Here is a 17,174-nt window from a genome sequence, read left to right as displayed (position 1 = left end):
AATTAATATAAGCTTGGTTAGTATATTGATGGGCTATAAAAAGGTTTTTCTTTGCCAAGGTGTCACCCAAGAAACATTTCATGATGGATAAAAGCAAAAAGCTCTCCCAAGACCTTTGCAACCTTATTGTTGCAAAACATATCAATGAAACTGGTTACAGATGCATTTCAAAACTTCAGAATCTTCAGAAGCAGCATGAGAGCCATTATCTGCAAGTGGAAGAAACATCACTGCCATGCAGGATCTCCTCGCAATATTTCTGACCAGGGAGTCAGAAGGATAGTCAATTCCAAGAGCCAAGGACCACTCGGAGAAAGCTCCAGAAAGACTTGAAGGCAGCCAATTCAGTTAAATTCAATACTTTTTCCCCGTGTCATTCCACTTTGTCAATACACATAACTCTTATGTTTGGATTTTTTATATGTGTGTTAATATAGGCTAATATGTGGTGACATTTTTGAATAGACTCACTGGAAGTTAAAGCTAATTACTGAAAAAAAAAAAAGTGTGTGTGTATGTATTTTACCTGAATATTTTAACTTCCAAATTAAATGTCAGACGAAATTTAAAGTTTGACTGACTGGATTTTGTATACAAAACACATACAAAAAATTGTGAAAACTGTCTAAGGTCACTCTCACTTCACCTTGCTAAAGAGCTAGATGGTTTAGTCCGCCTGCACGATTCATAATGTAGTCTTTTGTTTATTTTGTTGAGCATCGCTAGTAGTGGACCGCTAATTGTTGTGCTGCTGGTGCAATGTCTTTCTCCAAGAAAGCCAAGTCAGGTTACTAAAAAGAGAGACATCAAAATGAGGGGAAACAACTGCTAATAAACTTCTTTCCAAAGAAAGGTGAGCACAAACGTCATAACAAGAAATCCCATGGTGTTTGCTTGAATATCTCCGCTATCATTAGTGCTAAAACAAACTGAGACAACCCATTGAAATAGCGGAAAATACACTTTCATAGGTTAGGCTACACATGTAATCTGATGCATCTCATGATCCATCTCCAGCTCCATCACTTTCAAAGAAAGACTGCATGGTGCCAGCTTGATTCATGTCCTGTTGTAGGCTACATGCTGATCATTATCACTAGGCTAGTGGTTTAGGGCGCGATTTCTTTTCTCTCCCTTTCTGTTTTCGTTAGTCTTAACTTTTTTTTTTACTCAAGTAACGGATGGGATTTTTTATGTAGCGAAGTACAATACTTCACTCAAAATGTAATTAAGTAAAATACCGATTTTATAAACTACTTAAATACAAAATACACAGAAAAACTACTCAATACAGTAACGTGAGTAAATGTATTTCGTTACTTTCCACCTCTGGTTCTATGCAGTGCTTTTATGTGGCAACAACAATTTTGAAATATAGCTGCAAGCAGCAATGTGGGGGCCAAGCAGTGCGCTATAGCAGGAATGGAGTTGCCATAGCATGAGCAAGCACTCACAACAAGTTTGATTGCAATTGGATAAAGAATGGCCGAGAAATAAGCTAATTTCCTTATGTTATAGTGCCCCTAGAGGCGTAAATTACACCAATGTCCTTGTGCGTTCTCAGAATCAGCTACCGTGTCCCTGGACTTCATACACCAAAGAGTTGCTGAGATTTGAGCTCAATTTGTCTATTACAGCACCCCTAGAGGCCAAATGAGACCACTTTCCTTGCATGTCCTCACAATCAGCTACTTTGTCTCTGTATTAAGTTTGGGCTTCATACATCAAATCGTTGCTGAGATACAAGTTCACTTCCTGTATTGCAGCGCCACCTATAGAGGCCAAATGATGCCAATTTCCTAGGGCGTCATCATAATCAGGTAACATGTCCTTTACCAAGTTTGGACTTTGTACCTGATACAAGCTCACTTCCTGTATTGCAGCGCCCCCTATAGAGGCCAAATGATGCCAATTTCCTAGTGCGTCCTCACAATCAGATACCAAGTCCCTGTACCAAGTTTGGACTTCATACATTAAAGCGTAGCCGAGATGTTAGCCCACTTCCTGTTAATCGGCATTGTCGCCATGTGTGATTGGCTGTCACGGGCAAATAAACTTGAAATTCAAAAATCTGACAAGTATCGTTTGTGCGGCTCGGTCTGAAGATCATCTCCGCCAAGTTCTGTGAAAATCGGATGAAATTTGTAACCGCTGAAACTTTTCGTAGAGTTTGGACTAAGTCCAATATGGCGGAGGTCCAATACGGTGGAAAGTGACGGGATAGGGGTCGATGAACTCGGGATGGTCCATAGATTCAGACGCTACCTGAATTGTGAAAATCAGACAAAAGAGTCAAGGATCAAGCGCATGAAGGCATGTCCAGCATTGAACTGGTGGTGGCGCTAGAGTGTTCAATGTATATGCATGAAAATTGCTGTGAGTGATTTGGGACAGTGTCCTGACTAATGGTATCGAGTTTTGTTATGTTAACTCAAAGCGTCACGGTGATGTTAGTCCACTTCCTGTTTGGCGGCTTCGTCACCGTATTAGATTTTGACCTGTTGGTGGCGCTAGATTGCTGGGTTTAGAGGTCCGTAAATGAGTGTGAGTGGTCAGTGGAGTGTCCCGAAACTTTCTGCCAAAATAATTTGTAAAATGCTCATGCAGAGGAGGAGCAGCGGGCTCGTTACGAGAGAGAGCGGGCGGGGCGAGGAAAGGCTTTGTGTAAAAAGTGCAGCTCAATGAAATTATCTTATCTTTAATTTAGTAGGACTACAACATAGAACATCAATGTGTGGTGGCCGGTTTTGATTTCGTGGTGCCCAGCCACAGATTAGTCAACGTATGGAAAACACTGAAGGTGTAAAATGAAAAATATTTAGCAGCACATGTTATGCTTGACGAATCGACGCTCATATTTTGCGTCGACGTCATTGATTACGTCGACGCGTTGTCCCAGACCTATCTCACACTCATTCTCACTCTCATACTTGCACGCATACATACACATATGTACAAGAGCAATCATGCACATACACATACACACATCAATACATTATTGCTCTGTGGAGTGGTTCAGTTATTGACAAGTGGAGTTTAAGATGTACACAAGACACAAGCTCTGCAGTGGGAATGAGGTCACAAAAGCACCTGTTCCGCTCACATGATTGCATCACCCCTGGACCTTGAATTTTAACCTGTGTGTTTGTGTGTGTGTGGTGTGTGTGTGATTCCTTCCTTGTGTTCTCGTGTGTTTGTGTGCAACCAAGAGCTGTTTGATTAGCCCTATTAGCCACGCTTGGCTTTGAAGTTCACACGGTGCGCTCCAAAGCCTCGCGCCCGCCGGTTGCCACAGCAGCTGTGTCCCTCCATCAGCTCACCCTCCTCCCATCATGCCCCTGGGCTGCGGCCCCAGCTTGCACTGTCTGCTGCGGTGAGGCAGCGAAGCCTTTGAAGTGCAGGCACACGGCCACCACTTAGCCCTCGCACATCACAGCCCGTCACCAAGCCCGTAGCTAGAAAGCATACCTGTAGTGTGGCTAGATTTTCACCCGCTCAACCACCACTGCCAGAGTTGGCAGAATTCCCACAGTTCTTAAGGACTACTACACAGAGTAGAGTAACTGCAGATGGTTTAAAAGCCTTTGCACGTCTGGAACTATATATAAACTCTTCGGTGTTCTTGCAAAGCCTCATTTAGTCCTATTTATTTCTACCATGATCATCCAGCTCCTAACTCCTTGTCAGCCCACTGGGATTTTAGTCAAACGCCTACACTTAGGCTCTCTGCATGTATGTGGGGAAAGAGAAGAGGGAGAGGCGCTGCAATGGGAAAAGAGAGAGAGAGAGGATTTACTGTTCTAGATACAGTGTCCTGGAGAACAAGCCATGTAAGGAGAGGATTTACTGTTCTAGATACAGTGTCCTGGAGAACAAGCCATGTAAGGAGAGGATTTACTGTTCTAGATACAGTGTCCTGGAGAACAAGCCATGTCAAACCCCATCACCGTTAGAGTTACTGAGTATGAATAACGGCTGTCAGTCCTGATATCTTGGAACACTCAAAGGAGTGTATAGTTTTAGTTTTCAGTGGAGTTTATTCCATAATATAAGGTAACTATAGTAGATCAAAGCCATGTCTCATTTTGTGTTCTTCCGCCTGAGTGCACTTCAGTGTTCTGTTCACACTGACAAGTTTGGTGTCTGGTTTGACAGTAATCAGTTTAAAGTGTTTTTCCACATATAGTGCCTATTAAAAGAACCCAACTCAGTCCACTAAAAGGGGACCAGAAAGTGGACCAAAACCAAAGGGATTTTGGTAATTTTTTTTTCCTGAAATATACATATGATAATATATTTTCAGAATGAATTTTGATCTGAAGTTATTGAAAATATCCTTTTGGACTGTCAGTCAACACTCCAGTCAGTCACACTGTCTAATTGAGTGGTAGGCCCGCTCCACCTGGTTAATGTTGCTATGTCCAACTTTAGCTCATGTCCAAAATCAAAAGGGAACAGCAGCCTGTTGACTACACTGCTCAGTATGTAGGCTACTCCTATGTTTTCTACATGCAAAAAGAGTTTGATGGAGCCTGGCAGATCATGAAAAATTATGAACAATGTGACTACCTCTCGAGGTGGGTGGGCTCCGTTCAGTTCGCTTTAGAGGGGTCTGAGTTTGGTTGGCGTGTTCACATATGCACAAAATTGGTGAGTCATCGATCTGAGTTTGTTTGGAATCCTGAAAGGGAAGTGTGAGAACACCCTAATGTAAATCTAAGAGCAACCCATCACAAAGCTTGTAGAATCATGTTTTTTACTATGTAAGTAGCCAAGTCAATTCAATTTACATATAGCACATTGTACGTATCAGGGTTAACCCAAAGTGCTTCACAAATGATTAAATATGAAGTAATACATCATGATGGAGAACAGCACTCCCACAAACAAAGGACGTTCCAAATGAGCGTAGTCAAACGGCAGGGGCATTTGATCAGCTTCAACTGATGTTTTGCGGTGGCTGAATGTCAAGGCATGTTATGTGATGAGCAGAGGTGGGCAAAGAGTCAAGTGAGGCATGGACTAAGTGGTAAGCTTGGCTTGCAGTTTGACCTCTGACCTTTAACGATTGGTGCAGAGACTGGAGTCCCATTCAGGCTTTGGCCCTGCCCTGGTTTTCCCCCCGTTTAGTGTGATGGACGTTGGATGGAACCCAGTTGCAGGTCGTTAGAGACGCCATGCTTGTCCAGTCCATTAAAAGCACCCATGCTAATTCCCTTCAAATGGGCCGGCTAAATGCGTGTGTCTGTGTGTGTGGGTTGGAATGGGGGGGCGAGTGGGGGGGGGGGGTGGCAGCGGTTGTGAGGCTAGAGAATTGTCTGGTCATTAGGGTTGGAGGTTTAAGAGCAAGAGTGCTGTGGGCGTAGGTGGGGTGGGGAGAGAGAGAATGGGATTGAACGGTCATTTGGAGAGTAGAGTGTGGGTCTGGATGGTTGGTGACTGGCCGGCTCATGATTACAAGCATTATGGATAACTCAATGTCCACTGTGAGTGTGTGGTCAGGCAAGGGATGAGTGGTTTGGAGATTGGCCAGTTTGTTGTTCAGGTCAGGATGATTGTCTTTAAGTGAGGTGTGTGTGTGTGTTTGAGTCTGGACACAGGCCAGGTGATTGTGCTGAGCAGATTGGATGATGGTATACGAGTTGAGGGTGTGTGCAGTGGGCTGTAATACGAGCAGCCCCGGTCAAGAAGCATCACGTGTCCCAGGAAAACCACAAGCGCCAATTACTGCTGAACACACTATTTTAAATCTGGCATTGAGTCAATGTTCTCTCTCTCACATCCCCTTTTCATCCTTCCTTCCTGTCCCCTCTTTCACTCTCTCTCTTTCTTGGTCTTTCTCATTCGCACTGTTTTTGCCAACTCATTCTCTCTCCTGTTAGTGGGCACACATTTTAAGATGCATTGATTTTTTTTTTTCCTGTAAACAGAAGGGGTTTATCAGCTGTAAAGTGCTTTTGTGCTTTTAGGACACAACTTCACTCTGCATTTAAATATTCTACAGTTGGCTGTGAATGGGAAGGCTGTTGTTGGGGTTTATCGTTCATTAACTCCAAAACGCTAACGTGTCCAACCCCCAATATTTCACTGCATTCCCTGTGGTCTGGCCGCTCACTCGCAGGATTCATTTTGGGTGGGAAGGACGTCACAAGTGGTTGAATTCATCTTTAAAAGCACTGGATCAATCTTGCACCAGTTTTCTGAAATCGGACTGACCATACTCTTCTCAGCTAAGATATTCCTCAAGCTCAATGAAACCTGATCTGAGATATTGCCTGGCAACAACAACAACCAACCCAAACTGGTGAAGGCTATGTGGAGGAGAAATCATTCAGATGGACAGTTGGACCAAATGCCTGGTGTTACTATTATAATCGTTATTTTGGGTCAACTCTGTTTATTATAACTTTGAGACCGTGATGTAGCATCCCTGTGTGTGTCAGGATGTTCACCATCCTGCTTGGATCTGCCTGGCTGATTGCTGCTGGCTTGGTGAAAATGGTTTGGTCCAGTTTGTGCTGGAATGCAGAGAGATGACTGATAGCCCTGCTTATCTGGTTGTGGTTTCCCCTCCCATAAGCAGTCCAAAGGCTGCTGGCTCCTCTGCTTGTGGGCTGTCGGTTTCAGCTCCCCAGGGTGATCCACACAGAAATGGCCGGACTCGGCAGAGCCATTGACCCCCACCCCACACATTAGGCCAAGAAGCCACGAGACCACAGACCCTGGGCTGTACTGGACCAAAGGGCTTCTCAGGTCACTCTGAAAGTCCAGTGTATCACTAGGGTTCCCGCGGATCCTTAAAAAGTCTTAAATACAACTTTTGGTTTTTAAGGCCTAAAAAAGTCTTAAATTGTCTGGGATGTCTTGAATTTTTGAAAGGGAGGTATTAAATTTGCATATGGGACCGCCAGCGAGTGAAATGTCTCCATCCGGTTTTTCGTGTATTTAAAACGCAATTGTATTTTTCACGGTGTGGTTAAAGGTGTGTGAACGGTAATAATATGTACAAATATGCCTGACGTTTTCGTGGTGTAGCCGAGGCCTGAGCGATACGCAGGTAGCCTACGTGAGTGGTAGAATGAGCGGGAGAAAGAGTTGGTAAGCCAGTTAGCGATAGGGTGGCCATACGTTGGAATTTAGGCAGGACATAGCCTATGGATTTTAAAAGCCCTGTCCGGCGCAGCCATAAGCCGGACGCTCATTTGTCCTTTTTGGAGTTACGCTGGGAATCATGGTTTCACGAACTATGGACGCGAAGACTGCTGTTCAAATTATGCGCAGTGCTTCTGTCACTCGTCTGATAATTTGCTGCGAAGGAAGGAACCACGGACTGAGAGAAAAAGAAAACAAACGTTTTGGCAATCAGGAGGAAATGCTGTACATGTTAAGTTGATCTGTTTGCATCTTTCCAGCGTGTGTTGCTGGCCTAGCCTAGGGAAGAAAATATCTGTCTACGTTATAATACCTGTAATATCTGTCAACAGCTTGCTTGCCAGCCTTTCCCAGTAGGCCTACTTCGCAAAAGTTGTGAAATATAGCTGCATGTTTTTTTTTTATGTCGGCGACTGGCTACATAAAAAAAACGTGCATTCATAATACGTGCGTGTTTGAGATGAAACCAGCAGTTTTCAGCAGGATCCGAGGAGGACCTGTCTCTTGTCAATGGTTTTACAATGTTTCAGTCAAGCTTTGGTTGGTTTAGATGAGGTATACTTAGGTATGCAAAATGTAAAGTCGTGGAATATTGAAGGGAATCCAGTCCAGTGCACAATGTCTTTGGCAAGTAGCCTAGGCTACTACAGACACAGGTGAAGAACAGTCAGCCTCAGCCAGTAAGCACAACCAGATATGTACAGCCAGCTTCAAAAGCAAGCAGCCCAGACCCTAAAATTGGGCATTTATAGCTGTGAAGGTATACACACAATTATTTTTCTTTCACCAAAATATATGTGGTAACTTCTGTAGACATCCAAAATGGGGTGGGGGTTAAAATTAGTAGGGGGGGGGGGGGGGGGAACTATTGCATAAAACAGTTTTAAGTTGTCGTATGTATCTTTTTGTCGTGGTATAGTCTTAATTTTTCCATTTAGATGTCTTGAAAAGGTCTTAAAAGTCTTTAAATTTGCACTTGGAAAATGTGCAGATACCCTGCACAGTGGAGATCAAAATCCTCACTCTTTACTGGCACAGTGCTGTCTTTGAAATGATCATCGTAATGTCAGGCGTTTGTCCCTACATACTGTTCAAGGGATTTTTTAAAACTGGTTTACTGTTATCTACAGTAATGTATTATGTCTTCAGTTACAGGTCATATCTAAGGCTGCTTATTAACTTCATAATTGAATAAGTGGAAAGTTTGGAGGTTTAGTAAGGTCCAATGCCCTACACATAGAAAGCTGGATGATTTGGTTCATTAGTTCCATCTCCTAATCTTAAAAATTGTGTTAATGTGTAGCCTAATTAATTGCCCAGTCTGTTATCAGAGACCTCTAGAAAGGGTCTGTCCTTGAACTTGAAATGGCTTGCTGCATGGTTGAATTACGGACTGAGGCCGCAGGTGTGCAGGGCAGGAGATGACTCGGTGACCCCTACATCTCAGCTGGGAAGCTCGTTAGCTGCTGCTCTCCTATGAAAGTGACCGCTCTCGGGAGGGATTTTACCATCACCAGGAACAAGGACTGTAAATCGCCAGGAGTCTTTTTAATGGTCCTCTCTCTCTCAGCCACACGCTCTTTTTTTTTTAAATAGCTCTCTTTCTCTTACACACACACACACCAATCTGACCATCTTTTAATGGAATGTGAAATATGCTGCATGCTCCCAGCCCATAGCTCCTGATGTAGATTAAAAGGAGGTATGTGGCGGCACCGCTTAACCGATGTTGATCTTGGAGAGGACCTCCCCATCTGGCACACTGACCTAAGTGTTTTGGCACTATCTGATGGCTAGAGGTGTTGCATCTGTTTTTCTCATCTGTTTTTTCTGTGTGTGTGTGTGTGTGTGTGTGTGTGTGTGTGTGGGCCTTCAGAGCCCAGTCGGGTAGGGAGAGTGTTCTCGGTTGATAATGATGTTTTCCTGTTTTATGACATTGAATGAAGGACAGGGGTCATTTGAGTTCAGTGATGGAAACATATGTGTGTGTGTGTGTGTCCTTGAGCCTCTGGGAAAGTGAGTGATAAAACAGGTGCTTTTGTCCCCCTCCTCTTCCTCCTCACCTAATCCTTATGTGAGCGTATGGCTGTGCGTACCTGTACCCTATATCAGGGTGTTGCATTCATGTAACAAACACTGGAATCAAAACAGATCTTTTGAGATTAAAATCTCTGTATAATTGTGAGTATGGGGATACATAGTCTGTGTCTGCCTGGTACATTCCTATTCAGCCCTTGTTTTAGGCCTAAAGCTTTTTTTTTTATGGATATTTGCGTGTCTTAGGTGCCAGTTGTTAATGTTAATGTGAAAATTGTAGGATGGGGCATTAATCTTTTGTCAATGTATCTCTCTGCTCAGAGCTGCCAGAGAATTGGACGGACACACGGGAGACTCTGCTGGAGGGGATGGTGTTCCAGCTGAAGTACCTGGGCGTTACGCTGGTCGAGCAGCCCAAGGGCGAGGAGCTGTCCGCCGCCGCCGTCAAGAGGATTGTTGCCACGGTGAGCCCAACACTGCCCTGTTTGTGTCGCGAGGTCACCGGGCAGATTAATGGTGACCTTGTGTGCTCTATCAGAGCCAAACCTGTACTACAGTGCAAGTCTAAGGGCATCCATAGGGGGGGTATTGTCTACTTACGTGTGAATGATTGATGTGTTACAAACCAATTCAAAACGTTGTGAAAGCTGGAGCTGAAACTAGCTTTGCAGATTCCAACAGAGAACTGCGTACTGTAGATGTGTGATGCTCCAGTTATTCTCTGGGTCTGTGGCAAACGTTGTCATTGTTGCTCTTGGTTCCAAAATTTCAAGTGTCCCCAAAATATGTTCTATCAACACAAAGTTCTGATGGAACATCTCACTGGCCTGTGAGGCAACCCCCTGTAAAGAGGGTCTGCCTGCAGATTTGTGGATGTTTATAATATTGTAACATTAAGTGTTTGCCTTTTGTAGATGTACATTCATTCAACAACTAGATGAACATCAAGTTGAGTATGTTCTGTGAGTGCTCAGATATTTTGTGGATGCCCATGTAAGGTGATTGGGCACCATGTTGTAAAACTGTCCTTCATCCTGTCTCACCTCCTCTCTGAAACAAATCTCCCATTTGTGTACAGTGCTTTGGATGTTCATCTGTGGCTCCTAGACACTAGAAAGCGTGTAGTATACAAAAAGGAGACATTCCACAGTGCTTTATGACTCTGGCTCGTCTTCCCAGATGAAACCTTAATGGTTACTTTTAGCCCTCGAACGGCTTTTTTAGAGCTCCTCTGCAGGCTATTTTAAAACTCGCCTCTATCAATTTCAACTGTGAAGCACCCTTCAGATGTGCACTTCATCAACAAAGGGCTCTTTGTGTGGAAATGGTTCTGTGTAGAACCTTAACCTTTCCAGGGAACCTTCAGAATCCCCTTTTCCCCAGTTACACTGCTCCTCCCGTGCAGCTTTAGGCTCTCCGTCCTTGCAGTCTTAGCGCTGGAGCCACTCTGTCTCACTCCCCATCACATGCCTGCCAGCTCGCTTAAAGAAGCCCTCCCTTGAGCTACTGGTCCGGTCCCCCTCCTGATGGACAGGGGGCAGGGGGGCTTGCAGTGGGCCTCATTCTCTGCGTTTTTCTACGCTGGCCAGTGGAAAGTCTGCCCAGTTTGGAGTTGTTTTTTGTTTGGAATACCACTAGACTGACCTCCTGCCCAGGGCCCACCTCCTTTGTTAAAGACATAGTGCGCTTGTTTAAAAAGAGGGAAGTGCCTGCCCTTGAATCAGCATGACCGTAATAAACATCCCTCACTTACTCACACACACACACACACGCAGATACACACTCACTCTAACTCCGTGAGCATACGTTTGTGTTGGAGACGGTACTAGTTTAGACAGTAATAATTATCCCCCTCTGGTCGGCAGGCAGGGTGTGGTCCTGTCTGAGCAGCCCGGGGCTGACTGGGCTGCGTGAACAAGGCCACGAGAACAAACTTGCTGCCTCCCGACAGGGTAACAAGCAGACAAACACGGCCCCTCACACATAGTATGTTTTTATGTGTGTGAAAGATCTGTGTTAGTGTTGACCTTGAGGGTAGAATATGAGATTAGGAACCACAGTGTATCTGCCTGTTTGTGGATGAAATCAGAGTTTTATTTTTTCACCCCTTTGTTTGCTTCTCTAAAAGTTACTGTTGCCAGTCCAGAGTTCTCTCTAGTGGTTCACTTGGCAGTTCCCAAAAACATACCAGTTTATTCAGTTTCTGTCTCTCTCCTCTCTGCTCCCCTCTCCCCTCCCTCTCTTTCTCTGCACCTCCTCTCTCTCTCTCTCTCTCTCTCCCTCTCTCCCTCTCTCTCCCTCTCTCCCTCTCTCCCTCCCTCACTTTCTCCCCTCAGGCAAAAGCGAGTGGAAAGAAGCTGCAGAAAGTGACGTTAGTAGTCTCCCCACGAGGAATCATCCTGTACGACAGTGCCTCAAACCAGCTCATAGAGAATGTCTCCATATACAGGTGAGACCCCCCCCACACACACACACACACACACTGCTCTCTTTGGGTGGGACTGTCTGTGTTCCAGTTTGTCTCTGTCAGCCCTGTGATGTCATTTTGTCATTCTCTCAGTTGTCTGTTTCAGTGCATGGGAATACTGTGTATTTGTAGACCTGGAGATGCCAGAAATATCCGTTTGCCACTGTTTTTTTGTGCACGCTCAGCTGCCTTGATATGGGCACTCACACACACACACACACACACACACACACACACATGCGCACACACGTGTACATGTATGCATCTTTGTCAGCCATGTGGTACAGTTTCTTCCTAGTGCTTTATCTTAATTTTCCCATGGTAATAAAGTGAGCATGTGCAGACACACAATCAGGATGGATGGACACACACACACACACACACACACACACACCAGTGTCCAAGCAGTACTCTCCCCCCAGCACGGTGCAGGTAGATTTACTGAGTGTGTCAGTCTCAGGTGGCGTGAGGAGGAGAGGAGGAATAGAACACACGAGGGAGGACTGGGAAAGGAGTCTCGCTAAATCTCCCTTTGAAGAGTCAATAAAACAGCCTTCCTTTTGTGGCCTCACCACACACACACACACACACACACACACACACACACAGAGTGCACTGAGTGCTCTGTGTCTCTCATGCATCTATTTTTCCAGGGGATTGAGGTCACCGTCCCACACCTGATGATAGACAGACACACACACACTTCGCTCCTCCTCTGCTTTACACACACACACACACACACACACACCCTCTCCTCCTCACCCTCCTCAGCTCACACTCTTGATGGACGGATCAATTACAGGAGTGGCTGTGTTGTGATGGCCCGGTGACACGTTTGTCACGTTCTACACCCCCACCCCCTCCGTTCTTCCTGTATCCAATCTACCCATTGGTCACGTTCCTACTACAAGTGCACAGCATCTGTACTGCACCTACTGCTGCTGGGAACCTCCCCACTCTCTCTTTCTCTCTCTCTAGTGGTCCTGCTGTTGGACCCTTTAGTCTGAGCATCACTCATTAGTTAAGTGGCCACCCTATGGACACACACACACACACACACACACACACACACAGGCGCGCGCCCTGGTGGTGCAGAGGGACTGACAGTCTGTGATGACATCACATGTCGGACATGCAGGACGGAACGCTGCTCACGTGTCGCAGCTGTGTGAGGGTGAAAATCGAAGGCTGCCATGGAAACCAGGCGCCAGGGGTGCCGAGGGGACAAAGCCCCGCTGCACGCTCCCTTATTTTTAATCCCTAGACTCTCCGCTGGCCTGGCCATCTGATGCTATGAGACCCGTGTATGTGTGTGTGTCTTTCTCGATGTCTGTGTGTGTTGGAGTGTGCTATGTGTTTTTTTTTTTTTTCATAGGGTGTGGAATTAAAAGACTTTGGAGTAGGAAATGAGATTGAGCGTGAGATTAGGGGTTTACCAGTGGAGGCCCTATGTGATGCCACCACCTAATCTGAGAATACTGTATTCTGAGTCCCGGCAGAGCTGTCCTAGGCTTAAGGGCTTACCTTCTGCATGAACACACACTTTTCCTCTAAAGCACTATGTATCATCTTCTCATCCCACAGGATATCCTACTGCACAGCAGACAAGATGCACGATAAGGTGTTCGCCTACATCGCCCAGAGTCAGAGCAACCAGGCCCTCGAGTGTCACGCATACCTATGCACCAAGAGGAAAGTGGTGTGTACTGTCTACTGCAACTTCACACACACACACTTAAACGTGCCTCTGTCTGTCCTGACACCTCTCTCTCTCTCTCACACACACACACACACACACGCCTCACACACATACATCTCTCTCTCTCTGTCTCACACACACACAAACACACAACTTAAGGAGAGTGCCACTCCCTTTGCTCTTCCTTCCTCCAGAGCTAATTCTGCCCAGTCCTTCCAGGCTACACTTCCTCTAACTTCTGACACACACACACACACACACACACACACAAACCGCACACACACCCTCTGAACAGCTTTTAACTGTTGCTTGCACAACTCCCCTCAGCTCCCAGGACTTTCATGCATGCCTACACACACACATGTGCAGAGTTATCTCTGTGTGCATACTCTGACACTCCCAGTTCCTTCCTCATATTTCCCGCTTAACTGTCATTCAGGAGCTCTCCTGCAGTGTGACATTACAAACATTCTTCTCTCTCTCTCTCTCTCTCTCTCTCTCTCTCTCTCTCTCTCTCTCTCTCTCTCTCTCTCTCTCTCTCTCAGGCGCAGGCAGTAACGCTCACGGTGGCTCAGGCCTTCAAAGTGGCGTTTGAGTTCTGGCAGTCTGCCAAAGAAGGTACGCCCGGTTGCCCCCGACGACAGCAGTCATGACTGACACCTCATATATTTTGTATTCTCTGTTGAACCTCCTGTTTGTGTTGGCTTCCTGTTCACGCTGGCTAACAAGCGCTCTCTCTTTCAGTCTTTCTCTCTCTTTTCTCTCTCTCTCTCATTCCTATTGTTACTCTTACTCATTCTCACCCTTTCTCTCTCTCCTGGTCTCCTATATTTTTTTTTTTCTGTTTAGTATTGTTTTTTTGACAACTCTTCTCTGACTGACACATGTGAGCGAGTTGAATATAATTTTCCGTCTGTGTTTGTGTGTGGGCATGAGCAAATCATCACACATATATATATATACACACACACACACACACACATGGAAACGGGCGTTGGCTCAGCTGTGTTATTGATGACAGATGGGCATTGTTTGGACAGGCCTGTGACTGACATCCCTGCTGGGAGTGTGAGGCAAGGCTGGTCGGGTGAGCAGTGAATTGTGAAGGTTTTCATGTGGGGCAGTGTGCTGCTGTGGTCCAACAGTATCCTGTTTGCACACAGTACTACTCTCTCTCTCGCTGTCTCGCTCTCTTGCTCTCTTTCTTTCTCTCACCTCTCTTTCTCTCTCTCTCTCTTGCTCTCTTTCTTTCTCTCCCTCTCTTTCTCTCTCTCGCTCCCTCTCTCTCGCTGTCTCGCTCTCTTGCTCTCTTTCTTTCTCTCTCTCTCTTGCTCTCTTTCTTTCTCTCCCTCTCTTGCTCCCTCTCTCTCTCTCTCTCTCTTTTTATCTCTCTATCTCTGTCTTTTGGGGTTTGGCAACATCTAGGTTATCTACTCTTTAGTCGTTGGGTCTGAGTAAGGTGGGCTGCTGTGTGCACGTTGCCTCACTTGCTTCCAGTTCTGCATTCTCACACGTCCCACTTCATTGTGCCATGATCACATGTGAGCGAAAGGCAAGAGGCCACATCAGTAGAAAAGACATCATTTGCAGTACACAGAAGTAATACACCTACTCAAACGCATGATTTAAGTCTCATCTCATCCTTATACATGCACACACACACACTGAGCTGCTTGGATGCTCTATGTACAGAAATAGACACGGATAGAGTAGGACAAACAGCAGAACAGGGAGAGGGGAAATGGCAGCCTTATTTGAGCTCTAAAAGAAGGCCAGGCAGAAATACCTGATGGGTCCACCCCAGCCTTATCGTGTGTATGTCAGTGGAGTCTGCACAGCACAATGGACAGCAAAGCTTTTAAGCTGCACTTCTCTTTCCCCCGAAGATGGAAACTACTGGACAGATGAAAGAAGTGCGGTTGAAAGAGAAATCGGAGGGTGAGAATTTAAGATGAGACGGTGCGAAAGAGAGATAGGAAAACTGTACTCAGAGGGAGTGTTTGTGTGTGTGCGCGCATGTGTGCACAGCCTGCTGTCCAACTACAGGGTTGCCACACCGATTGATCTGCTTGGTGTGAGGGAGATCAGGAGACACTGTTTACTCCTTCTTCTCTCGCTCCTCCTGCCCACGCTCCTACACACACACACACACACACACACCTCCACCCTCTCTGTCCGATATAAAAGCAGCCTTTCATCCGGCAGCAGCAGAGGTGTGCAGCCTGTGGGGCGAACGCTCCCTTTGAAGCTCCCGCTAATAAGATGCATGTCCAGCTCTCTGATTGGACTGCGCACAGATGAAGGCCGCTGCTCTCCTCTCATCTCTTTGTTCCGCACCAGCACTCCGCTCCGCGCTGCTGTTCAGCTCGCTGGTTCAGTCTTTATAGCTGCTTTCAGACCTAGGTGTAAGTCTGCATGTTCTGCGGATGTCAAGCGGTTGGGCCGTATTCTGAACAACATAACCGGCTATTTGGAATTCCGAACTTAGCCGGCTCTTACACTACTCCCCTCCTAGGATTTCCGACGGACATTATGTAAACCAGCTCGTGCCTGAACGAAGCGAAGAACATGCGGAGAGTCTGTTCATGTGCGTGTTCAACCACGCTCAACCCTTTTCAAACCACGCGGAGATGTTAATGTGCATCTGTGTCGCTAACCTGCAGACATTAGGTGTGAACATCATATCTAAATCACCCGAAGGGTCGGACCTCCGTTTGACAAAGATCCGCATATACTGCGGAGGTCTTGTCTAAAAGCAGCTTAGTACTTTGTTTTCCAGACTCTCTCTGGCTCTCCTCGGTTCGCTGTCTCTCCTGTTCGTGTCTTCTCTCAGCTCTCTTCCTCTCGGTTGCTTGCTCTCTCTCCTTGTCAGAGAGAATGAGGAGAGGGAGTATTTCCTGTTTCCTCCCAGTAGCCAGCGAGGTTGGAGGCTTCTGTGTGTTTGACCACTGCACAGACCTCCACTTGCACACCATCACTCACTCACACACTCTCTCTCTCTCCCTCTCACACACAATTGCTCACTCTCGCTCACTCGCTCTGTCTCTTTCTCTGTCAAGAGAAGTGTTCACATCCGCTCAACGGCCCCACACCGCACTGGTAGCTGACAGCATAAAACTTTAACACTGTAATCACGCTCCTAAAACAAGGCCACTCTAAACGGCCCAAATTCTTTATCACTACCATGTTTGTGGGTACAAACTAGGTTGTTGCGAGTCTCTTTGATGCTTCTCTAGTAATAATGAATAAATCTGTATGATCCCTAGTGAATGGGTGTGGAGCTACAGACTAGTTGACAGGAGCTGTTTTGCTACAGAGCTGTGGCTTGATCTTGAATCTCATCTCTCTGATGATGATCAGAGCACATGCATATTTGTGTGTGTAAACTAAGTGACTGAGTTGGTCTGCTGATATGTGCAACAAGTAGGAGGGAATGTGATGTGTTGGGGGAGTATGATGGATGTGTGTGTGTGTGTGTGTGTGTGTGTGTGTGTGTGTGTCTGATGGAGAGAGGGAGAGAAGGGGAGCAGGGAGTGTTGGGTTAGTGATGCTTCAGCATGTGCCGGGCTGCTCGTGTCCTTGGGGGGAACAGACGAGCATGGATCAGCTTTAATGTCTCGCCTCTGTAATGGAAGCATTAGATTTTGCTATCAGAGCCATAATTAAGGATACTATAAGACCTGGCACTCCCTGTGAGTGTGTGTGTGTGTGTGTGTCTGACTTACAGCTGCCTTCCTTCTTTGTCTCTTGCCATTGCCTTCTCCCCATGACTCATTGCTCTCTCTGTCTCTGTCTCTCTCTCTCTCTCTCTCTCTCTCC

General features: G+C 46.0%; 1 protein-coding gene across 3 annotated transcripts in view; it reads left to right on the top strand.

Moving 5' to 3' along the window:
* Positions 1–17,174, top strand: part of ldlrap1b (low density lipoprotein receptor adaptor protein 1b) — a 63,124-nt gene that overhangs the window by 28,201 nt on the left and 17,749 nt on the right. For all 3 annotated transcript variants that reach the window (XM_042072083.1, XM_042072081.1, XM_042072080.1), the window contains exons 2-5: positions 9,511–9,653; positions 11,526–11,638; positions 13,241–13,355; positions 13,901–13,973. In XM_042072083.1, coding sequence (XP_041928017.1) covers positions 9,511–9,653; positions 11,526–11,638; positions 13,241–13,355; positions 13,901–13,973 — 444 coding nt within the window. The remainder of the gene's footprint in view (positions 1–9,510; positions 9,654–11,525; positions 11,639–13,240; positions 13,356–13,900; positions 13,974–17,174) is intronic.

The sequence above is a fragment of the Alosa sapidissima genome, chromosome 19 (genome assembly GCF_018492685.1).
Source record: "Alosa sapidissima isolate fAloSap1 chromosome 19, fAloSap1.pri, whole genome shotgun sequence".
In the NCBI taxonomy this organism is placed as follows: Eukaryota; Metazoa; Chordata; class Actinopteri; order Clupeiformes; family Clupeidae; genus Alosa; species Alosa sapidissima.
The sequence above is the reverse complement of the archived record's forward strand: the minus strand, read 5'-3'. Positions and strand labels throughout refer to the sequence as shown.